At 63.3% G+C, this 24559-nt stretch overlaps 16 protein-coding genes across 16 annotated transcripts; 8 read left to right on the top strand and 8 right to left on the bottom strand.

The window, feature by feature from the left end:
* Positions 1-153: 153 nt before the first annotated feature.
* Positions 154-654, top strand: OSTLU_14511 (predicted protein; the record flags this gene model as incomplete). The annotated part of the gene is made up of 1 exon (XM_001416847.1): positions 154-654. The coding sequence occupies one exon, from the start codon at positions 154-156 to the stop codon at positions 652-654; it is 501 nt and encodes a 166-aa protein (XP_001416884.1).
* Positions 655-1325: 671 nt separating this feature from the next.
* Positions 1326-2144, bottom strand: OSTLU_14510 (predicted protein; the record flags this gene model as incomplete). Its single annotated transcript, XM_001416558.1, has 1 exon — positions 1326-2144. The coding sequence occupies one exon, from the start codon at positions 2142-2144 to the stop codon at positions 1326-1328; it is 819 nt and encodes a 272-aa protein (XP_001416595.1).
* Positions 2145-2555: 411 nt separating this feature from the next.
* On the top strand, positions 2556-2966 carry MRPL13 (Putative mitochondrial ribosomal protein L13; the record flags this gene model as incomplete). Its single annotated transcript, XM_001416846.1, has 1 exon — positions 2556-2966. A coding segment is annotated over one exon (411 nt), but the record flags the coding sequence as incomplete, so codon positions are not given.
* A 182-nt stretch (positions 2967-3148) lies between these two features.
* OSTLU_30466 (predicted protein) lies at positions 3149-5150 on the bottom strand. The gene has a single exon (XM_001416557.1). The coding sequence runs from the start codon at positions 5105-5107 to the stop codon at positions 3251-3253; it is 1857 nt and encodes a 618-aa protein (XP_001416594.1). The 5' UTR covers positions 5108-5150; the 3' UTR covers positions 3149-3250.
* Positions 5151-5276: 126 nt separating this feature from the next.
* Positions 5277-6535, bottom strand: OSTLU_30465 (predicted protein). The gene has a single exon (XM_001416556.1). It carries the CDS (start codon positions 6492-6494, stop codon positions 5295-5297), a length of 1200 nt encoding a protein of 399 aa, XP_001416593.1. The 5' UTR covers positions 6495-6535; the 3' UTR covers positions 5277-5294.
* Positions 6536-6559: 24 nt separating this feature from the next.
* OSTLU_45262 (predicted protein) lies at positions 6560-7708 on the top strand. Its single transcript, XM_001416845.1, has one exon. The coding sequence runs from the start codon at positions 6578-6580 to the stop codon at positions 7694-7696; it is 1119 nt and encodes a 372-aa protein (XP_001416882.1). The 5' UTR covers positions 6560-6577; the 3' UTR covers positions 7697-7708.
* Positions 7709-8058: 350 nt separating this feature from the next.
* On the top strand, positions 8059-10030 carry OSTLU_45116 (predicted protein; the record flags this gene model as incomplete). The annotated part of the gene is made up of 1 exon (XM_001416844.1): positions 8059-10030. One exon carries the CDS (start codon positions 8059-8061, stop codon positions 9973-9975), a length of 1917 nt encoding a protein of 638 aa, XP_001416881.1. The 3' UTR covers positions 9976-10030.
* Positions 10031-10134: 104 nt separating this feature from the next.
* OSTLU_14505 (predicted protein) lies at positions 10135-10974 on the bottom strand (the record flags this gene model as incomplete). The annotated part of the gene is made up of 1 exon (XM_001416555.1): positions 10135-10974. The coding sequence occupies one exon, from the start codon at positions 10972-10974 to the stop codon at positions 10135-10137; it is 840 nt and encodes a 279-aa protein (XP_001416592.1).
* A 2412-nt stretch (positions 10975-13386) lies between these two features.
* On the bottom strand, positions 13387-14973 carry OSTLU_34045 (predicted protein; the record flags this gene model as incomplete). The annotated part of the gene is made up of 2 exons (XM_001416554.1): positions 13387-13982; positions 14055-14973. Coding segments are annotated over 2 exons (1515 nt in total), but the record flags the coding sequence as incomplete, so codon positions are not given.
* Positions 14974-15379: 406 nt separating this feature from the next.
* On the top strand, positions 15380-16252 carry OSTLU_30460 (MC family transporter; the record flags this gene model as incomplete). The annotated part of the gene is made up of 1 exon (XM_001416843.1): positions 15380-16252. One exon carries the CDS (start codon positions 15380-15382, stop codon positions 16250-16252), a length of 873 nt encoding a protein of 290 aa, XP_001416880.1.
* Positions 16253-16334: 82 nt separating this feature from the next.
* On the bottom strand, positions 16335-17066 carry OSTLU_92393 (predicted protein; the record flags this gene model as incomplete). Its single annotated transcript, XM_001416553.1, has 1 exon — positions 16335-17066. One exon carries the CDS (start codon positions 17064-17066, stop codon positions 16335-16337), a length of 732 nt encoding a protein of 243 aa, XP_001416590.1.
* Positions 17067-17502: 436 nt separating this feature from the next.
* On the top strand, positions 17503-19155 carry OSTLU_1973 (predicted protein; the record flags this gene model as incomplete). Its single annotated transcript, XM_001416842.1, has 2 exons — positions 17503-18882; positions 18997-19155. Coding segments are annotated over 2 exons (1539 nt in total), but the record flags the coding sequence as incomplete, so codon positions are not given.
* A 483-nt stretch (positions 19156-19638) lies between these two features.
* Positions 19639-20796, top strand: OSTLU_14501 (predicted protein; the record flags this gene model as incomplete). Its single annotated transcript, XM_001416841.1, has 1 exon — positions 19639-20796. One exon carries the CDS (start codon positions 19639-19641, stop codon positions 20794-20796), a length of 1158 nt encoding a protein of 385 aa, XP_001416878.1.
* Positions 20797-20853: 57 nt separating this feature from the next.
* On the bottom strand, positions 20854-22551 carry OSTLU_14500 (predicted protein; the record flags this gene model as incomplete). The annotated part of the gene is made up of 1 exon (XM_001416552.1): positions 20854-22551. The coding sequence occupies one exon, from the start codon at positions 22549-22551 to the stop codon at positions 20854-20856; it is 1698 nt and encodes a 565-aa protein (XP_001416589.1).
* A 616-nt stretch (positions 22552-23167) lies between these two features.
* OSTLU_30455 (predicted protein) lies at positions 23168-23620 on the top strand (the record flags this gene model as incomplete). Its single annotated transcript, XM_001416840.1, has 1 exon — positions 23168-23620. One exon carries the CDS (start codon positions 23168-23170, stop codon positions 23618-23620), a length of 453 nt encoding a protein of 150 aa, XP_001416877.1.
* A 139-nt stretch (positions 23621-23759) lies between these two features.
* OSTLU_92390 (predicted protein) lies at positions 23760-24533 on the bottom strand (the record flags this gene model as incomplete). Its single annotated transcript, XM_001416551.1, has 1 exon — positions 23760-24533. A coding segment is annotated over one exon (774 nt), but the record flags the coding sequence as incomplete, so codon positions are not given.
* Positions 24534-24559: the final 26 nt, after the last annotated feature.

The raw sequence follows: 24559 nt of genomic DNA, 5'->3' as shown, positions 1-24559 counted from the left end.
CGGCTCCGCTGCTCCTTCGCTCTGACGACCCAACGGCGCTCACGTGCGAAAAAGTGTGACGCGCACGGCGCTGGTCACACTTTAACGCGCGCAATCGTACCTTACCCGCAAAGTGCTCGCGTACACTGACGGACATCGTCTCGATCACTCATCATGGCGTCTGCGAGCGCCGATACCCTCGCGCGTGACTCGGTCGTCACGTCGCCCACTTCTGACCTCTTGGTGCTTTCGCGAGACGACGAGAGGATTAGCACGACCCCGACTTCGGAAGCCACGACGACGGCCTCCCCGTGTACGGTGACGCTCATGTCACCGAGCGTGTTTCTCGCCAGCCACGAAGAGATGTTTCCGTGCGACTTGGTGGATTTGATAAACATGCTCAACGACTCCGACTCCGACGTCGAGTCGGGATCGGCCGCGGCGCCGTCGTCGAGCTCGAGCGTGGCGCGTTCGCATGAGTATTCGTCTTCGATCGCAAACAACGGAAAGGGAAAATCATCATACTGGCAAAATCAGGCGCTCTGTTCACCCGCTCGTCGAGCGTTCTGGTGCGGCGACTCGTGTCGCTTGCCCGACGCTCGCGAAATCTCGAGACGCTTGGACGAGCTCAATGCTCAATACGTGCTTCGCGTGAGAAGTATGCGCACGCGCTGAGATTCCATCGATTGACACATGCCGACTCACCACGAACGAGCACTGGCGCGATCGATTCGCTCCTCTGTACACTAGTTGAAAGAGTTGAAGATTGAAGAGTTGAAGTTGTGAAGTTGACAAGTTGGACGCGTCTCGCGTCGCGCGGTGGCTCCATCTTTTGATCAATATACTTTACAAAACTCGCGCGCCGACGCGACTCGATCGTTATCGCGCCTACGAAACATCATCACCGCACGCTTTATCGGCCACCGACGTTCGATTCCCGTTTTTCGCGGCGTTCGACTTTGCGCCGGCGGCGTCACCTCGCGCTCGATTCCGTCTCTCCTCGTGCCTTCGCCCGAACGTGGCGTACAGCGCTCGACTCAGCGCGCTTTTATTTCACGACCTAGAAGCGTCGTTCACCGTCGTCGCCGTCGTCGTCGGCTCGCGCGTCGCGTCGTCGTCGCTCGTCGTCATCGTCCCGCGTCGCCAACTGTCGCCGTCGTCCGTCGTTCGCGCCGCGGGCGAAGTCGCGTCCGCGTTTCGCGGTCGCGCGCGCCCTGCGGTCGAGCCTCGCGCCTCGATTCGCGGCGGAGGTGCCGGATTCGATCTCGCGCGGGGCGGACCAGTTCGCGAAGCGGCGCGGCGAGTGCGGGAGTCGTACGAATAGAATAGCTTGCATTAATCATAGCTCACGCGTCGCTCGCGTCGCTGTCTTGAACGATGTCGGTGTCGTCGGAGTCGTCGACGTCTATTTCCTCGACGACGACGGCTTCCTTCTCCTTCTTGGGCGGCTTGGGCGCCATGCGCTCGGCGCAGCTTTGGAAATCGATGGCGGCTTGGCTCGTTAAAGGATCGGTGAACATTTCTGCCGCAACCTTTTCGCTGATGGTGAACGTATCGCAGCCTTTCGCCGCGAGCTTCGCCATCTCTGCCACCGTGCGCACGCTCGCCACGAGAATGCGCATATCGCTCTCCAACTCATCCACGGTTTCTTGCATCGAGACGATGGTTCCCAAGCCGTCTCGACCGGCGTCGTTCATTCGTCCCAAATACGGCGCTATATAATTCGCTCCGATCGACGCCGCCACGAGCACTTGATGCGGTGCATACGCCGCCGTCATCGTCACCCGCACCCCGTCCACGACCAACGCGTTCGCCGCCTTTATCCCCTCCAGCGTCACCGGCACCTTGACCACCACGCGCTCCGGGTCCAGTCGCGCCAACGCGATTCCATTCTTCCACATCTCATCGCTATCCTCCCCCCACGTCTGCACTTGAAACTCTTCCACCGCATCAAACTCAAGCGCATTCCTCGCCAGCGCGCTCAGCGCATCGACGCTACACTCCACGCCGTCCCGTTCCAATATCGTCGGATTCGTCGTCACGCCGACGAACATCCCCGTGGGCAACCACGCGTCGAACGTCTCCTCGTCCGCCGTGTCCAGAAACAACCGCAGCGTGCCTCGGTAATCATCCTCGGCGACCTCCACCGCGTCCGACGCTCGCATGACCGCGCGCGCATCGCTCGCGCTCGTCGTCGTCGCGTCGCTCTTCGAATCCTCCTCTCGCCCATCCTCCGTCGCTCGCGCGACGACGCGCGCGCGCGTCGTCCGCGTCGTCCGCGCCGCGCGCGTCGTTCGCGCGCGCGCGCGCGTCGCCGTCGCCGTCGCCGTCGCCGTCGCCGTCGCGCGCGCGACGATCGCGCGCGACATGTCTCGCGCCGTCGTGTGCGGCGAAAACCTCTGCGATTTCGCCATTGATCGACGCTCGAGCGCGTCGTTCGTCGTCCGCGGTCGTCGCGGTCGCGCGCGGTCGCGCGCGCGGACGAAGGCGCGCCCGGCGCGCGCGCGGAGGCGCTCGGCGCGTCGCGGTCGCGCGCGATGGCGTCGAAATCGAGCGCGATCGTGCGCAACGTGGCCAACCTGCGCGGGCTGCGGTACCGCTTGGTGGACGCGAGGGGCGAGGTGCTGGGTCGATTGGCGTCGCGGATCGCGGTGGCGCTGCAGGGTAAGGATAAGCCGACGTACGCGCCGGGCGCGGGGAGCGGGGACGTCGTGGTGGTGGTGAACGCGGGGGAGGTGCACCTGACGGGGGAGAAGCTGAAGAAGAAGCGGTATCATCGACACACGGGATACGTCGGGGGATTGGTGACGCGCACGGCGAGGGAGATGTTCGATCGAGATCCGACGTGGGTGCTGAGAAAAGCGGTCGAACGCATGCTGCCGAGGTGCGTGCGGAGCAAGGAGACGATGCGGAAGTTGAGGGTGTTTCCGGGGGCGGAGCACGCGTTTGATGAATCGAAAATGTCGCGCATGGAGGCGCCGGCGCGAGGGTTGAGTAAGCCGCCGGATGCGCGATCGCCGGAGGGAATGGTGGCGTTCAATCCGGAGGCACACGCGCGACGCGTGGCGCTGGCCGCGCGGAGTGAAGAGGCGAAGGCGATGTACGCGCGCAGAGCGGCGCTCGCAAAGTCGAGAGCCGAGGAGGCGGCGGCGAACCCGAGCGCGGAAAGTTAGAGTAGGATTTTAGATTTGATTCATAAAGGTTGTTACTTGAGAAAATGTCACGGCATCGCGCCTCGTGAGGCGCGCCGTGCGCGATGCGCGGCGATGATTTAGATCAAACCAGCCTTCTTGGCGTTGAACTTACCGCCGTCAATCATCAAGTCGGCGTTGGCCATGCGGCCGAGGGTGACGAGCATGGTGATCCACAAGCACAAGTAGCCGGTGGCGGTGACGATGAAACCTCTCCACATGAGCTGAATGGCGTCAACGGCTTCGCGGCAGCCCGGTTGAACCCACATGAACGTGTTGGAGATGAAGTCGCACTTGAGGATGGACTCAAACTGCCAAATGACGTTGTAGACGTTCGTGATGTCGCTGACCATCTGCGTCGTCACGCCACTTACTCCGTTGTAGTAAGTCCCAATGTCCCCGCCGATTGTCTGGGTAACGCGTGTACTTGAACTCAACGTGAAGTTGAGGTAGCCGCTAGGAGTGTCGCCTGACCGACAATCCCACGTCACAAAGGGCGTGAACGTAGCCGACGGGGCCGCGGACGTGCCGCCGAGGTCGCCCCTGTGGTAGGCTTCGCAGGCTTTGTTTGCGAATTCGTCGCTCCATAACGGGGATACCCAGGAACCAGCATTACGTTGGGAGGCGGTACCGCACAAGTTATCCCAGGTCTGCTTTTCATAGGCCGGGCACAGAAAATTTTTTTGGTTTCCAGCACCCACACCACCGTTGTGCGTGAAAACTTTGTCGTTGAGGTCATGCACCATGATGTTGATTTGTTCGCGGAACTTTGAACCGAATTGGACGACATCTTTCGCGTCTGGGCACGGAATTTCCTTGCTGATGGAGACAGAATCCGGATTTTGGACGTACAAATCCATCGTGTAGCACAAGTCGTCGAGGAAGACGCCGACGGCGGCCAAGGCGCCGACGACGATCCACGTGGCGATCAAAATCAAAGACGTCAAGACGGAGAAAATGATGAGTAAGCGCCAGAAGTTCAGCACAGAGAGTACCATCGTGATCACGGCAACGCCGAGGAGAACACCGGCGACGATGTCGGCGGCGAGTTGGACGTCTTCTTGTGCTTTGTCGATGCTATTCTTCGTCTTGGTAATTTCCACGTTTGCCGTGGTAGCCGCGGTGCTCAGGTCAGTGAGTTCGGCGGTGTCCATGTCGGTCGATTGAACGGCAGCTAATGTCGTCTGGAGCGAGCTCACATCGTTCGACAGGTCGTTCGTGGCGTTGACCAAACCGCTCGTGATCGTTCGCACGCCGCTGGAGACGTCCGGAGACGCGGCGTAGATGACGACGCAACCGCAGAAGCACAGAGCCACAAACAAGAGTTGCACTCCCTTGGCCACGTGCAAAGCCTTGCGCGTATACGGTCTCGGTCGGAAGCAGCATTTGCACACGCCGCAGCACTTGCACACGGAGGAGATGAGGTAGAAGAAGCACACCAAAAGCATCGAAGCGAACAACATGATGGCGATGACGATGCCCGGCAGCGCTTGACCGACGATCGATCCGACGTACGCCCGATCCAGGGCCATCTGACCTTCATACTTCTCATTCGTCTCGATGTTCACGCGCGGAATGCCCGTGAACGGTTCCGGCAAGTTCGGTTGCCCGTCGAGGACGTAATACTTGTAATTGTCGTACTCCCACGTCATTTGCTGGCAATCCGAACTTCCATAAAACGACGTCGTGCCGCAATCGCCCGCGGACGTCGGGCAGTTGGCGTCTCTCCCGAACGTCGTCACCGTCGGCGGACAGGTCGACCCGCCTCCGTAGTACGGACCGTAGTACCCCGGATTGTTGTACGAATTCGACGACGTGGGCGTGGGATTCGGTCCCCACCCATCGTGTCCCGCGTTCGCGCCCGCGATCGGGCCGAGCGCCACGCACGCGAGCGCGACCGCGACGGCCGCGGCGACGAAGGAGCGCTGTCGCGCCATGACGCGCGTCGACGGTTCGATCGACGGGCGCTCGCGCGACACGCTCTGACGCGTTCGATCCGTTCGATCGCGTCGATCCCCCGCGGCTATTTTCGCCGGTGCCAGCTGGCACGTATGGGCAAACAGTGCGCGTGTATGTATGTATATAGGCGCGATCGTTAAAATGCGCCACGTGGTGCGTGGAGCGCTACCCGCGCGCGCGGGGCGACGCGACGCCGTCGCGGACGCGGACGACGTCGAGGTCGACGTCGGGGTCGACGTCGAGGTCGTCGTCGATGATTTCTTTCACGGCGCGCGCGACGTCGGCGGTGACGACGCCGAGGGCGTCGGCGCAGAGGTAGGCGCAGAGGTAGCGGGACTTGAGCGCGGCGCGGCGGCGTCGCGCGCGGTCGGACGCCGACGCGCGCGCGGCGACGTCGAGAGCGCGAGAGAGGTCGAGCAGGGCTCGAATGGGGATGGTTGGGGCGGCGAACAGGGCGCGGAGGTCGGCGGTGAGCGCGCGCTGGAGAGCGCGAGGGGAGGGGGGGGAGGGGAGCGCGCGCGGCGCGCGGCGGACGACGTCGAGCGCGGCGTCTCGCGCGCACTGGGCCTCCGCGATCGCACCGCGCTCGGCGCTGAGCACAGCGGATAGTTCTAACATCGCGTCGCACGCGATTTCCTCTTCATCGCTCCAATCTCCGTTGAAAGATCGCTTGACGAGGACGTACGCCGAGAGCGCGTTGACGCAGTGCCAGCGAAGCGCTTCGGGGGCTTCTTTACCCCCGCTCAACCTCTCAAACGGATCCAAAGCTTCATCCGCGCTCGCGAGCGGTGGTATGCCTTTATCTTTGTCGTTCGCGCCCTCGCTCGTCGTCGGTTCACACAGATCGAGCTCCGCCACCGCGCGCTCGCCCCTCGCGCTCGCGCGCGTTCGTCCAGCCTCGGGCGATTCCCACCACGGCACCCACGCCTCCACGAGCTCCCCGCTCGCGACCGCCCGCTCAAAACTCGCCCGTTCTTCCTCATTCAACGCTTCTAAATCCAACTCTCCCCCCGCGCGCAGTACCTCCAAGCTCGCCTCGCTCAGCACGCACCGCTCGCCGCCGTCGTCGTCGTCGTCGCCCTCCTCCTCCTCCTCCTCCTCCTCGATCCCGAGATCCAGCGTCCCGTCCGCCACCGCGCGTCGCCGCAAAGTCTCCATCATCTCCCGCTTCGTCTCCGCCGTCGCCGTCATCCCTCGCATCGCGCTCGCGAGCGCGTCCTCGTGAAATCGACTTTGACACTTCCCATCGTTGTGTCGCTCGTAGCACGCCAGCGCGCACAGCCTCGCGCCGCACTTCGGACACGCGTACCTCGCGCGCGCTTTCTCGCACGCCCCGCACGTCGTCGCGGCGCTCTCACCGTCCATTCGCGTCGACTCGCATCGACGCGCGCGCGGATCGATTCGCGGCGTCGCGCTCTGACGCCGCATCGCGTCGCGCTCGACGCGCGATGCGCCGACGCGCGCCGCGCGCGATCCGCGACGTCATCGCGCGTCGACGCGCGCACACGGAGGCGTGCGTGTACGCCGAGCGCGGCGCGCCGGGGGAGGTCCTGCGCGTGGCGTCGATACCGTTGCCGGACGAACTGGGCGAGGACGACGTGCGCGTGCGCGTCCTCGCCGCGCCGGTGAACCCGTCGGACGTGAACATGATCGAGGGTAAGTACCCGGTCGCGCGCGAGCTGCCGGCGTGCGGAGGGAACGAGATGGTGGGGGAGGTGACGGCGTGCGGGACGAGGGCGCTGGCGAGGGGCGCGCGAACGGGCGACAGAGTGGTGCCGAATCGATCGTACGCGCTGGGAACGTGGCGACGAGAGGTGGTGGCGAACGCGAACGCGTTTGATGTGATCGATCGGGACGTGCCCGTGCACGAGGCGGCGATGATGACGGTGAATCCGTGCACGGCGCTGCGGCTGTTGGTCGATAACGACGCGCGAGAGGGGGATACGATCGTCGTGAACGCCGCGACTTCGGGGGTTGGACGGGCGTTATTGCAGCTCGCACGCGCGAGGGGTATTAGAACGATAGCTATGTGTCGGCCGAGATCGAGCGAGACGGCGACGGAGGAGGTTTTTGAATCGTTGCGCGCCGACGGCGCCGACGTCGTGATACCAGACGTCGAGGGTAAATTCCTCCGACTCGACGCGAAAACGCGCGAACTCGCGACGAGGGCGCGGTTTGGGTTTAACGCCGTGAGTGGATATAGCGCGCAAACCATGCTTAGACTGCTTCAGCCGAACGCATCGTCCGTCATGGTTACCTACGGCGGCATGTCCAAGCAACCGCTCGTCGTTCCCACCGGCGCCTTCATCTTCAAAGACATCACCCTCAAAGGCTTCTGGCTCACCCGCTGGCTCGAGCACGACGAAAACACCACTCAAGGCGCCGGTCGCCGCGACATGCTCGCCCAAATCTCGCGAGAGATTCACGACGGCGCGCTCCGCACGCCCTCGTCCCGTCTCCGCGACGTCCCCCTGCGCGGTCTTCCCGAGGCCCTTCGCCTCGACGCCGCCGCCGACCTCGACCCCTCGGCCTCGATCGGCCGTTTAAAAATTCTCGTTCGTTGTTAACGACGCACTTTTCTCGCGCGCGCCGTCGTCGCGTCGCCTCGCCGCGTCTCGCTCGCGCGCGATCCATCCCGAATCCCCCCCACACGTCACTGTTTGCCCACACGGCGGTCGGTCGCCCATCGATCGGCGGCGGCTCGGTCGGATAATGCGCGCGCTCGCGTCGTCTCGCGCGCACACGCCGTCGCGTCGCGTCCACCGCGCGCCGCGTCCGCCGCGCTCGCGTCGTTCGACCGCGCGCGCACCCGTCGCGCGCCTCGCCTCGCGGCCTCGCGGCGTCGCGCGCGCGTCCGCCGGCGCGCGCGCCCGACTCGAGGGTTCCAGCGTTCAGGGCTTTGCCGCGCGTCGAACGCGCGCGGACGATCATGTGCGGGATCTTCAGCGTCCTGCGCCTCACGGGCGACGCGCGCAAGAATCGGCAGCGCGTGTATCAGCTCGCGAAGCGGCTGCGACACCGAGGACCGGATTCGTACGGGATGGAGGTGCGATTGGACGACGCGGGACGACAAACCTTCATGGTGCACAAGCGCCTGAGCATCGTGGCGCCGGGAAAGAGCGGCGATCAACCGCTGTTCACGGACGCGACGAAGAGGACGGCGTTCATCGCGAACGGGGAGATTTATAATCACGCGGAATTGAGGGAAAAGTATGGAATCGTGAGCGAGAATAAGAGCGATTGTCAAGTCATCGGGCACCTGTACGAGCAGCACGGGCCGAGCTTTGTGAGCGAGCTCGACGGAATGTTCGCGTTCGTGATTGAGGATCGCGAGAACGATGTGATCGTGGCGGCGAGAGATCACATGGGTAAGATTCCGATGTATATGGCGAACGGGAAGGATGGGAGCGTGTGGTTTAGCAGCGAGATGAAGACACTTCACGACGACCCGGGGGTGGCGAATTATGAAATCTTCCCCCCTGGTCACGTGTACGTCAAGAAGGGGGACGCGCCGGCGACGATCGAGCGCTGGTACAACCCGCAGTGGATTACGGATGAAAATTACGTGCCGACCAAGGAGGCAAACTTGGAGGAGCTCCGTGAGTGCGTCGTCGACGCCGTCACCAAGCGTTTGATGGCGGACGTCCCGTACGCCGTGCTCCTCTCTGGAGGCCTCGACTCTTCGTTGATCACTTCCATCGCTGTGCGTCAGCGTAAGTTAGCGAAGAACACGTACGGTGCGGACGAACCCGTGCACTCGTTTTCCATCGGTATCAAGGGGGCACCAGATTTAGTCGCCGCTCGCAAGGTTGCCGAGCAACTCGGAACGATTCACCACGAGGTGCATTTCACGCCTGAGGAAGCCTTGGACGCGCTTCCGGATGTCATTTGGCATCTGGAAACGTTCGAACAAGTTCGGGCGTCGGTGCCAATGTATCTTTTGAGCCGTCATATCAAGTCACTGGGATTCAAGATGGTGCTGTCGGGCGAGGGCGCGGATGAGCTCTTCGGCGGATACTTGTATTTTCACAAGGCGCCGAACCCGGCTGAATTCCACGCCGAGTGCCGTCGGAAGACCATGCGATTGCACCAATGGGACGTTTTGCGCGCGAACAAATCAACTATGAGTTGGGGCATTGAGGTGCGCACTCCGCTCTTGTCTCAGCAAGTCATCGATCTCGCGATGAACATGCGACCGGAGGACAAGATGATTGATGTCAACAAGAAGGATGCGGATGGGCGTCCGTACTTGGAAAAGTACATCCTTCGCAAGGCGTTCGACACCCCTGGAGATTCCTACTTGCCGCAAGAAGTGCTTTGGCGACAAAAAGAACAATTTAGCGACGGCGTCGGCTACGACTGGGTCGACGGTTTGGCGGCGCATGCCGAGCTCGAAGTGTCGGATGAAGACTTTGCGAGACGCGCCCAACGCTTCCCGCTGCATCCGCCGACGACGAAGGAGTATTACTTGCTCCGCTCCATTTTCGAGGAGCACTTTGTGACTGGATTTGAGAATGGTGACTGCGCGTATGCGACGTGCCCATTTGGCAAATCTATCGCGTGTTCCACTCCGGAAGCCGTGTGCTGGGATCCTGAGTGGGAGAAGAGCGTCGGGGATATTTCTGGCCGGGCGGTGAAGAACGTGCACGTCGCGGCGGATAAGTTTGATGTGAAGAAGGATGGGACAGCCGCGACTATCTCTGCGACTATGACGGGTGTTCGGGAGCGTGGTGTTCGTGTCAAGGCGCGCGCGGTGCGTGGCGTCCCGCAACAGCAAGCGCGTCGCGGGCATGTCCGGTTCTCCGGTTTGCGCGCCTCTCCCGCCTCCAAGGTTTTACTTTTGTAGGCTTTTGTACGGGAGGAATAGATTGCACCTAGACGGAATAAACATTGATTGAGAATACAATATCCACAACATAGAACGCGACTAGAACCACATAAATAGTGGTCGAGGAATCGGTGAATACAACGGGCGTGGTGTCGCGACGATGGGACGTTTCATTCCTCATTTACTGAGGTCTTCTTGGGATGCATTCCTCGACATCGGTCGAGAGACCGGGCTGAACGCCGAGGCGAGAGATACCGTCGACAGCGTGGATGCGCTACGACTGAACGGCTTGTGGTCAGACGTCTCGATGGATTGTTCGGAGGGCGTACCCGCCGACGGCGATTCGACCCCAACCAACGTCGGGGAATTGACTTCGGCGCGACGCGCGCGCGGCACCAACGTCGGCGTTCCCACGCAGCGCATCTTTGTATCGTGATCTTCCGCATTCAGGATCAGCATGGATCCGTTTCTCTTCGGCGAAGCCAAAATACTGGGCACGGCGTCGCCGCAAGTCTTCGCTCGCTCGTCGTCGACTTGCATCGGAGTCGCTCGCGATTCCTTCAACCAAGGGCGAGTCTTACCCGGCGTCGGCGGTCGCCGCCCACCCTCCTCGGTCGGAATCACCGCATCGTCCGACGCCGTCGGCAACGCCGATTCAAATTTAATTTCCCCATCGAACGAGTTTTTTCGTTCGTGAAACATCGCCGTGCCTCCGCGAAGCGACCCCTCCGTGGATCTTTCCCCGAACAACGTATCCGCATCCATCGCGTCGAACCCCATCTCGTCTGCCCCCACCCGTCCCTCTCTATCACTCTTCCCCCCCCGCCCCGACAATCGCTTTCGCACGCTCAACCGCGTCACCCTGGGCAACAACGCGTCGACCACCTCGCTCGCCTCGTCGCTCGCCGTCCCCGCCTCCGTCGCCCGCCTCCCTCCCAGCGCTCGCACCGCGACGTCCACCGCGATCGCCGCGATCGCGTTCGGCGAGTCCGTTCGACTCCGCGTCATCGACGGCATCCCGTCTCGCGCGCGTCCTCGCCCTCGCGCGCGTCGCGCGCGCCGTTTCCGCCAGCGCTGCCCGCGGAAATATCTTCGATCGATCGATCGCGTCTTCGATCCGTCGCCGAGATCGTCGCGCGCGCGTCGATTCCCTCGCCCGTCGGTCGCGCGCGCGCGGTTCGCGCGTTCGCGCGCGCTCGCGCGGTCGCGCGCGCGGGCGACTGCCGCGCGCGCGTCGACGTCGCGGCTCGCGCGCGTCGCGCGGGGCGGGCGACCGACCGCCCGGAGACGACGCGCGCGTCGCGTTCGCGATACATTGGCGAAATGCGCGCGCAATACGTAAACGGCGCTTGAGTCACGATCGGTCGTTTTACACACGCCAGCGCGCCCGAAACCGCCGCGGGACGTCGCGGGGGGCCGTCGCGGCCGGGCGTCGGCCGCGCAAACAGTATCGACGGGCTGGGAAAAAAAGAGGGACTCGACGAGTCGTGATTCGAGCGACGCGCGCGCGCGCGCGCGCGAGGATTTCGCGGCGATCCCGGGGTCGGGCGGGCGGTCGCGCGTCGGCGCGCGTGGACGCCGCGCGCGACGCCATTCGTCGTTTCTTCGTCGACGCGCCGCGAGGCGAGGCGCGGGTCCGAGGTCGCGCGAAGGACGGATGGCGGGCGAGAAAAGGTGCGCGCGCCGTTAAAGGGAGTCGAGGCTACTGCCGAGGACGTCGTCGTCGTCGGCGGCGCGCGGGGCGACGCGCGTCGAGGGCGCGCGGCGCGTCTTGCGAACGCGGCGACGCTCGTACGAGCGAGGGGGCTCGTAACTGCCCAAATCGTCGCTCGAGCGACGCTTTTCGTCCTCGGAAAAGCCGTTGGCGTCTTGTTCGTCCATGTGGGCGAAGTGGTTGTCGTCGGTGGTGGCGTAGATGATGGATGCCGATGCGATTTCTTGGCGTTCGAACGCTTCGACGGGGTCCCAGGTGGAGCGGGAACCGCGACCGCGCGTCGAGACGCGCGACTTTTTCTTGCGGCTTTCTTTTTGGAGTTGGCGAGCTTTTTGGTAGAGGTGGGCGGCTTTCGCGGGCGCGCCCGCGGCTTCTTCGAGTCTGGCTTGGGCGAAGCACAGAGCTGAGGAATCGGGATGGATGGCGTTCGCTCGGCGAAGCGTTTCGCGGGCGGCGCCAAAGCGACCGAGTCGACTCTCGCACTTTGCGAGGCCGACGAGACACACCAAGTTCCCGGGTTCGGCATCGAGACCGCGTTCATACAGCGTGCGCGCAGTTTCAAGCCTTTGCTCGTTATCTTCCGCGTCCAGTTCAAAGCGCGCCCAAGCAGCCCAGGTTTGGACGGACCAGTACGCGAGTGAGCTCGCGCGTTGAAACATTTCACGCGCCGTCGCCGCGTCGCCTTCTGGATGCTCCGCCTCACTCACCGCCCAAGCCTGGGGAATGTGGTAATTTTCCTCGTTTGTTTCGACGCCGTGTCTAAACAGCTTTCGAGCGTTGTCCAAACGACCCATCTTCGCCTCGATTCGACCCCACGACTGAAGCAAGTAGGCGTCGTTCGGGTTCGCTTCGAGACCCCGACGATACGCGGCGATGGCTGCCGGGAAGTTATCGAGCGTTTCCTCGATTTGCCCTTGAGCGTGCGCAACGGCTGCATTGTTTTCGTCCAGATCGATAGCCTTATCCAAAAGTTTTCTCGCTTCGTCGATGTTCCCCGCACGAGCGAGCCCCTGCGCCCAAACTTGGTACGTCTTCGCTTGCGCTGAGCCAGACTCCTCGGCAGTGATGCGCCCTTTGCTCTGAGCCTCTGCCAGCACCGCAATCGTGCGAGAAAACAAATCAGAATGAGACGTTTGGTGCAGCGCATCGGTGGATACTATCTCCATCATGGCCCATTTTCGCAAAATTTCGGCCCGCACCATGGGCTGATCTTCGCAGTGCAACAATGCAGCGCGGTAGAGGCTTCGCGCGCGTTCGGGGTCTCCTTGAAGAAGCTCAAAACGTGCCCACTGCTCCCATACAAGAATCTGACTCGGCGCTCGCGTAGTACGCTGGTAAAACAGTTGACGCGCTGTCTCGGCTCGACCAGTTCGCATCAAATCCCACACCAGTTGCCATTCCACCGGACCCGACTCGGAATCGCGCATCGCCGCAGTTGCCTTGCGCCCGGCTAAATCTACTTTACCGGTGTACTCGTAGCTCTCAGATACCGCGGCTCGTACCTTCGCGCGCACGGTGGCTATCAATTCGGCCTTCTCTTCGATATTTTCACCCGTGGGCACCTCCGTGGGGTTGACGTCAATCACCAAAGCTTTGTCCTCGACTTGCGCCGCCGGCGCGTCTTCGGCGATCTCAACGTCAATCGCAACGGCTTCAATCGCCGCCAAGGTCGCCGCATCCGCTTTAGGTAGCGCACTAATCGCGGTGAGCGACGCGCGGAACTTTGCAAATTCATCAGCGTCGATAGTACCATCCTGGTTAACGTCGAGGAGCTCCATCAACGCGTGAGCTTCCTCGCGCAAATCGTTCATCTCCGTGTCCCATATTTTCTCCAGTACCGTACGCAGCTCACTCATCGTGACGCGACCATCACCATCAAGATCGAATGCTTCGAACAATCTGTCGTGGAGTTCGTCGCGTTCGCGCAAATCGGCGTGCGTGAAAGCGCCAAACTTTTCCTCCGCGGCGCGATTCGCTGCCGAGGCCAAGTCCGCGAGCGAGCCCGCCATACCCGTGTCTTCCTTCAAGCCACCCTTATACGAATTGTGCGACGCAGTGCCCGCTTCAGCGGCGAGATGCATGGCTGCCGTTCGGATCTGCATCTCGACATTCACGCCGCGTTTGTACGCTTCGCTCGACGCCAAAGGTTTGCCGTCGTCGCCAAACGCGACCTTGAGAGTGCTGTGCAAGGACGAGTATCCGTTCGCCTTGGGATCACTGATGTAGTCCTTGGTTCGTCCGCTTACGGCTGGAAATAAACCGTGCACTATTTGCTGTGCGCGATAGCACGCCGCGTTCGCCGCTTTTAACGCTCTCGCCTCCATGTGCTCGTACGTAACCTCACCCGAATACACCTGACCCATGCCGGGCAATTCCGCCCCACTCCCAGGTTGCGGGGTCAAAACGAGGCGTAGTCCGAGCAAATCGTGCACCTCTTCACGCTTTCGCCCATCGCGAATGATCTTCTTCATGGTGGAGTAACGAGATTTCCTTCTCGCCAAAACCTTGACCCCTCCGCGGCCGATCAACGCGTTCATCGTCGTGTCGGCGTTCATCGTATCCGTGAGCATCTTTGTCATCTTATCCAAGATGGCCGAGTCCCCTGGACTTTTTGCCGTCAGCCACCTCTCCAGCGAGGCGTAAGACGTCGGAAACAAAATCTTAAACGCTAAATCTTCCAACTCTGCGCAAAGGGCGCCCGTGTTCAACGCGTGCGCCATGGGGGCGTAAATCTGCATCGTCTCCAACGCAATCGTCGTCCGCTGGATCGGCTCAAGCTCATCGATGTTTCTCAAAGTATCAAGTCTGCACGCCAACTCCACCACGATCGCTCTTATGTCGTGAAACGACAGGTAAAACGACCGCAAGCGTTCCGCCGCGTTTTCGTCGTACGAGTGCACTCGTCTCGGTAAATCGTGCACTCGCCCCACATCGTGCGCCAACCGCATCACCCGCTCCCCGAGCACGTCCTCTATCTCATCCAAACTCACCGTCCCGTGCACCACGGCCTCTCGAAGCAATCCCGCGGAGATGCATTCCGCGTCCATCCCCATGTCCACGAGCGTGAGCGTCACGTCCACCGCTCGCTCGTGCGCCGGCTTCTTTCCTTTCCCTTCCGTTCGCACGATCTGCTGCAGCCGCGGTATGGCGAGCGTCAACGCGCTCAGCAGCATCTCCTTGTCCGCCTCTCCGTGTTCGCGCGCCGCCAATCGCGGCGATATCGCGTCCCACGCCGCGACAAAGTCCACCACCCTGGACCCCCCGAACGGGGCCCCGCTCGCGGGCGTCATCTGCAGCTCCATCGTCGGCCGCCTCGCGCTCGTCGACGCACCGTCGGCGCTGTCCGCGCGCTCGGAGCGCTCTTCGTCGACGCTCGCGCGCGGGCGCGGCGCGCGCGGTCGTCGTCCTCGGGACGATGCGACGTCGCCGCGCCGCGCGCGCATTCGCGGCGCTCGCGTCGCGCGCGCCGCACCGCGCGGGCTCGCGCGCGCATCGCGCGATGCGGGCGTCATGTGCGCCGCGTCGCGCGCCGCTCGCGTGGCGCGCGCGCGTCGTCGTCTGCGGCGCGCGCCGGATAAGCGCGCGACGCATCGACGTCGACGCACCACGTAAACCCTACTTTACGTATTTAATCGAAAAAGCACCGATGTGTGTATTTATCACACAACACACGCGTCACACGCGGACGCGGCGCGCGTCGCTCGCCGCATGTCGAGCGCCCGCGCGCGCGGCGCGGACCCCGCCGCGGCGTCCGCGCTCGACGGCGTCCTCGCCGACGGCGCGCGCGGCGCCGTCAGCGGGCTCGCGGCGCGTTTCTTGACGCACCCCATGGACACGCTCAAGGCGCGCGCGCAAGTCCGAGGCGCGCGCGGCGCCGTCGCGCGCGCCGAGGGCGGACGAACGCGCGCGGTGGGATTATATAAAGGATTCGGCGCCGTCGCGGCGCTCGCGCCGCTCGCGAGCGGGGCGTACTTCGTCGGGTACGAGAGCGGGACGCGATGGTTCGGGACGAGCGCGAGCGCGAGCGCGGCGACGGGGATGTGGGCGCAAGCGCTCGCGGGAGTGGTGTACACGCCGATGGACGTGATAAAGGAAAGATTGCAGACGCAAGACGTGCTGGGCGAACGCGCGAGGATGGGACGGTATAGACATTGGGTGGACGCGGCGCGCGTCATCGCGCGAGAGGAGGGCGCGCGGGGACTGTTTCGGGGATACTGGGCGCAGAATTTCGTGTGGTGGCCGTGGTCGGCGGCGTACTTTGCGATATACGAACGATCGCGCGTTGCGTTGGAGTCGAGCGGTGGTGAGGCGTCGCCGATGGTGAGCGCGGTGAGCGCGACGGCGGCGGCGACGGCGGCGACGACGCTCACGCACCCGCTCGATTTGGCCAAGACGCGCTTGCAGACGATGCGGTTCGAGACGACGACGTCGGCGTCGTTGCGTGAGGTGTTACGAGACGTGTTTAAGCGCGAAGGCGCGCGTGGATTGTTCGCGGGCGCGGGCGCGCGCGTCGCCGCGGTCGCGCCCGGTTCCGCGATTTCCTTTGGCGTTTACGAGACGCTCAAGCAGTCGGGATGGTGAGCGCGCGATGGCTCGGCTCGCCGTTTAGTTTCCAATAGATTGATCACGTAGCGCTTGAATAGATATCATTAATCACTAGCGATCACCAGCCCTCGCTCGCGCCGTCGGCTCGCGCCTCCTCTTCGAGCGCGCTCGCGTCGATCTCCCCGCAGTCGAAGCGGTCGACCTCGTCCCAGTAAACGAGCCCCCCCGCCATGTGCAATAAATTTTCCGTCCCCCACCCCCGCGCCGCGAGCTCGTAGATCGCCATCAAGCTCGGCGTCTGCACGCCGTTCTCGAAATTCACTCCCGGCTCCCCGATCACCCCCCCCGCGTCGTCGTACACGATGAGTTTCGACCCCCACTCCACCGCCTCCAGCACCTCCTCCATAAAATTCTCATTCTCCGTCACGTTCAGATACCCCTTCCCGACGCGCTCCGGAAACATCATCGCGCTCAGCGCCGCCTTTCCCCAATTTTCCGGCGCGCGCGCGTCCATCGCTCGATAATACTGCGCGTTCGCCGCGCCCCAGCAGTGTCTCTCGCGATAATCGCTCCGCGGTCGCACGTCGAGCAGCGTCCACCCGTTCGACGTCGCCATCGCGCGCGCGCGCGACGGCGCGATCTGCTCGAGTCCGCTCTCCGCGAGCTCCGTCTGCATCAATCGCCACACCGTCGGCCCGGTGCACGACTCGCTCGCGGGCGATCCCTCGGGTCTTAAGAACGGCCCCGGGATCCAGAATCCGTCGGCGTCCGTCGCGCGACGATGGCCGGCGCGACGTCGGCGACGCGACGGCGCGATCGCGACGTCGCGACGCGCGCGCGACGCGCGCATGGCGTCGCGGTGCGGCGAATTGTTCGGGACGGCGCGCGGGACGGCCCGCATTGACGCGCGCGCATTCACGATGGCCGGCGCGGCGACGCGCGAGGGGTGACAAACGGCGCGCGCGATGATGCGCGCGCGCGGGCGCGTCGCGGCGCTCGCGCGGAACGGCGCGACGGCGCGCGACGCGCGAACGATGACGACGGCGATGCGTGGCACGGCGCGCGACGACGACGACGACGGCGGCGCGCGCGCGCGAGACGCGAGACGCGCGCGCGCGCGCGCCGACGACGGCGCGCGGGCGAGCGAGGCGGCGCTGGCGCGCGCGCGCGCGCTCGTGGACGACGCGCGCGCGGCGCGGCGACGGGACGGCGGGACGACGTCGACGAGCGGCGACGACGCGCGGGGGACGACGACGGCGACGGAGGCGCGCGCGCCGTGGCGACGAGCGCTGCGGTACGACGTCGAGGCGTTCGAGGCGTGGTTCGCGAGACGGCCGCTGCGGGTGCTGGCGAGGGCGATGGTGGTGGGGTACGAGCTGGGGGCGATCGGGCTGGGCGTCGCGGCGCGCGCGGGGGAGCGGAGAAGGCGCGCGCGAGCGTTCACGGAGACGCTCACGAGGCTCGGGCCGGCGTACATAAAATTGGGACAGGTGATGTCGACGCGCGCGGACGTGTTTCCGGTGGAGTACGTGGAGGAGCTGGCGAAATTGCAGGACGCGCTGCCGCCGTCGGATTTGGCGACGAGTCTGGAGACGCTCGAGCGCGAGCTCGGGATTTCGATTGATTTCTTCGAGAAGTTTGAGCCAACGCCCGTGGCGGCGGCGTCGCTCGCGCAAGTGTACCGCGCGACGCTTCCGGGGGGGCACGAGGTGGCGATTAAGCTTCAACGTCCGGGATTGGCCGAGCTCGTGGCGTTGGACGCGGTGATTTTGCGGCGCTTTGTGGGCGTCGTCGGCAAGTGGAGGAACTTTAAGAGCGATGTTGTGGGCATCGTGGACGAGCTCGTGGGGAGAATATTCGAGGAAATGGATTATAGCAAGGAGGCGGAGAGTTGCGAGCGGTTTCGAGAGATGTATGCCGCGAATGGCGACGCCGGGGTCGGACTCGCGGGTTTGGTGTACGCGCCTCGCGTCGTCGACTTTCTGAGCACGCCCACGGTGCTGACCATGGAGTGGGTGCAAGGCTTGCGTTTGACGGACGTGTCGCTGATGCAATCGCGAGGGATCACCCCGAAAGAAGTCCTCGATCGAGGCTTGCGCGCGTCTCTCCATCAGTTACTGAGTTCTGGATTCATGCACACCGACCCGCATCCGGGTAACCTGTTAGTCGCCGAAAACGGCGGTTTGACGTATCTCGATTTCGGCATGACGGTGGAGGTCCCGATCGAGACCAGACGAGCGATGGTTCGCGGATTGATCGGGTTCGTCAATCGCGACGCGCGGGGATTGGTAGATGACTTGAAAGTCATGGATTTTCTCCCCCCAAACGTCGACCGCGCGGCGGCGGAGGAGGCGCTGCGATCCGTCTTCGCGGGCGAGAGCACGACCAAGGTTCGTAACAGCAACGATTTCATGGGCGTCGTCTCCCAGTTATCCACGGCACTGATGAAACATGGATTCAGACTGCCGCCGTACTTTTCGCGCATTCTGCGTGCGCTCGCGGCATTGGAAGGCACGGCGACGACCATCGACCCGTCGTTTCGCGTCGTGGACAGGAGTTATCCCTTCGTACTGTCTCGAGTTTTGAGCGATCGAAGTCCCGAAATGCGAGAAAGTCTGCGAAGATTATTGCTGTCGGATGATGGATCCATTCGTTACAAGCGCTTAGTACGCCTCATTCGCGCGTACGGTGTCGAGACGACGCCGATGGCGTCGTCCGACGCGACGGCGAAATCTGATTTCCGTCAAGCGCTCGAGAAAACCGTCGTTGGTATCACCGAGCTCGTGTCGGGCGAGCGCGCGACCGAAAATGGCGAAGAAGAGGCTCGTCGAGCGACGAAAGTGGCGATGGAGGACGCGCTCAAATTTTTGTTGAGCGAACGAGGCGAGTCGACTCGTCAGAAACTCATCGATGATTTCGTCGCCGCGCTCGAAACGCTCCTCGCTCGCGACGCGCGTCGCGATGGCGAAAGTTCGTCCGACGATGCGTTCACCGTCGACAACGCCATCGACGCCATTCGATCGACCATCATCGCGTTAGGTGACAACCCGGACCTTTGGATCCCCGTGCTCGGTCGAGCCGCGCTCGACGTCGAGACGCTTCGCGTCGCTCGCGACTCGAAGCGCTTCGCCTGTCAACGCCTCAACGTTTTGCGCGCCAACCGTCGCACCGAAGGACACACCGCGGTATCGGACGCGAAGGAGCTCGCGAGGCGCTTCTTGCACGAGCTCACGAGGCCCCAGCCTTCAAAATAGCGATTTAATTCTTTAGCGAGCCACTCCGCGTCTCGCGGCGCGGCGTAGGAAAGTTGTAGTAAATCATTCAACCCTTCATTTAACGCCGCGTCGCGCGTCGCGCGCGAACGCGCGCGCGAACATGCGCCGCGCGCGAGCACCTTGGACCGTTTCGTCGCGTCGAGGACGATGAGCCGTCGCGAGGCCATCTTGGCGCGCGCCGCGGCGCTCGCAGAATCTTCCTCCGACGACGCCGACGCGTCGACGCGCGACGTCGACGGCGTTCAACCGCTCGGTCGACGACGGACGTTCGTCCCGCTCGAAGAACTCACGCGCGAGCGCAAAGACGCGCCGTTTCGTCCGCCGGGAGATCGCCGGGCGGCGGCGCGGGCGGCGGACGACGGCGCGCGCGGGACGGCGGCGCCGGCGCGGGCGCCGTCGACGGCGCCGTCGACGCCGAACGCGGTCGACGCCGAGGCGTGGGCGAAGGAGGATGCGAAATTATTGATGCATTTACCGGAGAGCGAACGGCCGATGGTGACGCAGGCGTTTTCGATGCGAGCGCCGGCGAAGGTGCCGCGAGCGGTGCGACAGCGATTTCTGAACGCGCTCGCGGCGAGAAAGCTTCGCAGTCGGGCGAACGTCGGAGTCAGGGAGCGCGTGAGCGAAGCGTGGATATCTGCACATCCAGATGAGCGTAAATCGGCGGTCGAGGAGGCGGTGAAGGAAGAGATGAAATTGCACGCAAAGGCGACGAGCAAGGCGACGTATAGGAATTTGAGCGCGCAACTGATGTTGCGCGGTGGTGAATCGGCGAAAGCGGAGCCTGGAGCGCTGAAGCAAGACTACGAGTGCTCGGCGGCGAACGATATCGATCTCACGCGATGTTCAACCGTGAGAGGAGATGAAGCGGTCGAATTTTTCATCGCTGCTTGCAAGCATCGCGACGGCTCGGCGCATCGTGCTGCCAACGTGGACGAAGTCAAAGTCGAGGTTGGCGGAGAAGAGGACGTCGACGCGGAAGAGAGCGAAGCGCTCGACGAAGCGTGCGACGCCGCGACGCGTATCGATGAGCCAATTAACGAAGTCGCCGGTAAGAAGATAACTCACTCAGCAGTAGAAGTCGCGGTGAGGAAGCTGTGTTGCGATTACGTGCAACTTCTCGTCGACACGGGCGCGTGCGAGGCAGCTTTGGCGAGCATCGTGGAGCAAAAAGTCGTCAAAAAAGTGATGACGCGACACCAAAACGACCGCGATGACTCGTTTCTGATCAAAGAGAGCGCGAGCATTCGGAAGCTCGTCGCGAGCCAGCTCAAGCACGAAAACGCGAGACGGGCAACAACGTAGCGAATAGCAGTAGAGCTTACAGCAGCTGTAGAAATGGAATGTTAATTAAAATTTTATTTAGCGTCGGCTTCTCGACGTACGAGCCGTGGTGACTTTGTCCGCTGATGCCTTTTTCTTGGGCGCGGCGCGCTTCGTCACCGGCGCAAACGGCTGAAACAGAGCTGACGGCGCGCGCGGTGGCTGAGTGTCTGCGATGGAGGAGCGATCTCTTCCAGAGCCGACGGGACGAAGTTCGACGAGCACAACCTCTTCACCTTCCAAAAAAATTGGGGAAGGCTTGGCCCATCGTTTGACGCCAATCTTGCACTTGGGCACGACGATAAGCTCGCTGTGCCCCGCTTGCTCGGCGTCGATGGTGATTTGGTTGAACGTTTGATCGAATTGGAAATCGACCTCATCCATGCTCTCCACGCGCGGCAAACGAATGAGGACGTCAACACCGTTCTCTTCGGGAACTTTCATGAAAGAGTACGTCGCGGCGTAGCTGTTTTCAGGGATGATGAAAATGTCGCGCAGAATCGCAATGACAAAAATGCTCACGATGACTGTCCAAATTCCGTCGGCAATCTTCACCGAAAGCTTCTCGACACCGTACGAGGACAAGTTGAAAGGAATCTTCTGAAGAACGTCGGTCGGAAGCCCAAGAATTAGTGTGGCGAGCTTGATCCCAACGTGCTTGGCCGTGAACGCTCGTACGGTTTGCGTGAACGGGATGAAACGTTCGCGGTACGACTTCTTCACGGCGTTGAAAATGCGATTGAACTCGTCCTTAACCAAGGTAAAAATTCCTCTGAGGAACCCCGCCGCGGATATTTTCGCCGTAACGACACGCCAGAGACTCTTGGCTTCGGTCGTGAGCTCGAGCGCGCGAACGGCTTGTCGTGTCGAAAACTTTTGCGGATACTTCTTCTGCGGCTTGCCCGTCTTCAGCTTCTTTTCGTGAATAGCTTTAGCCTCCTTGAAGTCTTGCTTGAGTTCTTTGAGAACCTTGACCTTTTTCGGAATCTGACCGACCGTCTTAGAGACGCCGTCCACGACGCCTTTACCCGCGTTCACGAGCTTGGCGGTTTGTTCTTTCCCGGCGTTCACCACGTGCGGGATGCGCTCGTTGGCGGCGTTGACGACTTTCGCCGTCTGTTCCTTACTCACCTCCACCACTTTCTTCGTTTGCTTCTCAACCGCTTGAACAACCTTGGGGATATTTTCCTTGCCGAACTCCACCGCTTGCGCCGTCTTCTCTTGACCCAACTTGACGGCTTGCGCCGTGGTCTTCTTCCCAATCTCGACCGCTTCCTTGGCCCGCTTCGTCACCGGCTCCGCGCGACGTTGAAGCCAAATCGGCACCCACGCCTCTTCCGCGAGTTGCACCTGTTCTTCCAACATCGTCACTCGCCTCGATTCGCTGCTCCTCACCTTGTCCAATTCCTTCATCGTCTGCTCGAGTCGCTTCTCCATCGTCTCCGCGTCGCTCCTTCGCCTCTCCCCGTCCGCCTTCGCCCGATCCCTCTCACTCTCCGCCGCCGTCGCCCGCGCCGTCGCCGCTCGCACCGCCTCCTTCGCCTCTCGCCTCGCTCGCTCCAAATCCTTCGTCAACCCATCGTAATCGCTTTTAATCGCGTCTCGCTCTCGCGCCAGCGTCGCGCTTCGCCTCGCCGCGTCCCGCGCCTCCCTCTCCGGCGCGCACCCCGCCTCGCACGTCTGCGCCCGCGCGCCGCCGACCGTCACCGTCGCCATCACCATCATCGCGCACGCCATCACCGTCGCCGTCGTCCATCGCGCGCGCCGCCGCGTCCCCATCCCGAAGATTCCGTTCGCAAGATGATCGATCGATCGATCGATCGATCGATCGATCGTCTCGCGGATTCGTCGACGCCTCGCCTCGCGTCGCGCGTCGTCCCGTCGATCGATCGCGTCTCTATGTCGCGCGCGTCGACCGCTCCGTCGCGTCGCGTCGCGCGCGTCGCGCGACGCGAATCGAATCGATTCGAATCGCGTCGCGGCGCGAAGTGACGCGCCGCATCGCGCGACGCGCGCGCCGTCGCCGAGCGCGCGCGCGATGTCGGACGACCTGCGACGGAAGCGCGAGGCGTACTTCGACGCGCTGACGCGCGACGCGTCAGCGCGGCGATCGACGAAGACGGCGCGCGCGACGACGAAGACGCGCGACGAGGACGCGCGCGATGGGACGCGCGCGCGCGAGACGACGACGGCGACGGCGACGGCGACGACGGGACGCGCGCGAGGCGCGCCGGCGCTGCGCGCGACGGCGCTGCGGCTGACGAGCGCGCGGGGGAGCGCGCGCGGGACGGCGAGCGGGACGCGCGCGGCGCGCGCGGGACGGGCGACGATCACGGGGATCCCGGCGGCGCCGATGGGAGATCCGTGCGATTTGGATCTTGAAAAACACGATGGACGGCGGTTCGCGCGGGTGCGGCTGCCGACGGCGTGGGCGGGGGGGGAGACGCGGGCGCAGATTTTTCCAAACGGGCCGGTGGTGACGGTGACGGCGCCGGAGGGCGCGAGGGGCGGGGACGAGATCGAGTTCGCGGTGGAGCCGTGGACGGTGGAAGACGTGCCGCCGAAACCGCCGGGAGGGAGGGGGGAGACGGAGGAGGAGGAAGCGCCGCCGCCGCCGCCGCCGGGGGAGCCGCCGACGGAGTGGGGCGCGGGGCGAGCGCCGCCGCCGCCGCCGCCGCCGCCGCCGCCGTCGGGGATCGGATTCGCGCCGATGGGCGCCGTGGACGTGCCGCCGCCGCCGTCGGGGATCGGATTCGCGCCGATGGGCGCCGTGGACGTGCCGCCGCCGCCGCCGGGTTCGCCGTGACGTAGTCTTTTAGTTTGTGATTGGGTAAACGGTAGAGTTTGTGTCATTCAGAGAGCGGCGTCGTCGCGCGCTCGCGGTAAAAGTCGTCGTAAAATCGTCTCGAGTCTTGAGTCTTGAGTCTTGAGTCTTGAGTCGGTCCCTAGGGCGCGGGTGCGGGCGCGGGTGCCTCACCGTACTGGTCTTCCATGGGGTAGTCCACGTCGAGCTCTTCGATGTCGTCTGGAAAGACTTCCGCGGGCGCGGGCGCGGGCGCTGCGTCGGGCGCGGGCGCGGGCGCGTCGCCCGGTTCTTCATCTTTGCCGCCCAAAGCTATTCGCGCGGCTTCGATGCGGGCTTTTTGTTCGTCAGAGAGTTCACCGTCGCCATCGAGAGGGAGCAAGACGCCGTCGATCACGTGCACGATGGATCCGCACGCGGGGATGTCGGCGGCGGAGATTTTAGCCTCGGAGCCGACGCCCTTGAGAAAGATGTCCCCTTTCCACCAGCTCACCTCCAGCGCGGCGCTGGAATCAGGGAAAATCTTCGAAAGAGCGGTGGGTAAGAACTCACCCTTTGCCGCCTTGGCGCGAAGTTGACCCCAATTCAACTTTTGATCCGGAATCGCGTGATACGCGACGACCAGAGCTTTGATCTCGTCGGACGAAAACATGCCCTCGAGCCCGCGTTTGAAATCATCGAACCCGCCCCATAGCGTCAACGATGCGATGGCCTCGTTCGATGGTGCGAAAAACGTGTCCTGGGCAGTCGAGTTGTTCAGGGCGTCGCGGATTTTCGGTAAATCTTTGATGGCTTCTTTGAGCGAGCTCAGTTGCGGGAGGCTTTCGACGACGTCGAGCATCGTCTTGCACTTCTTGTCTTGTTGTAAAAGCTTGCGTCCGTAGCGGTAACGACGTGGACGAATGCCGGGACGCACGACGGCGGCCCCGCCGTACGTTTGAA

Source organism: Ostreococcus lucimarinus, chromosome 3, assembly GCF_000092065.1.
Source record: "Ostreococcus lucimarinus CCE9901 chromosome 3, complete sequence".
Classification (NCBI taxonomy): Eukaryota; Viridiplantae; Chlorophyta; class Mamiellophyceae; order Mamiellales; family Bathycoccaceae; genus Ostreococcus; species Ostreococcus sp. 'lucimarinus'.
Note: the sequence above shows the minus strand (reverse complement) of the source record. Positions and strands in the feature narration are given on the sequence as shown.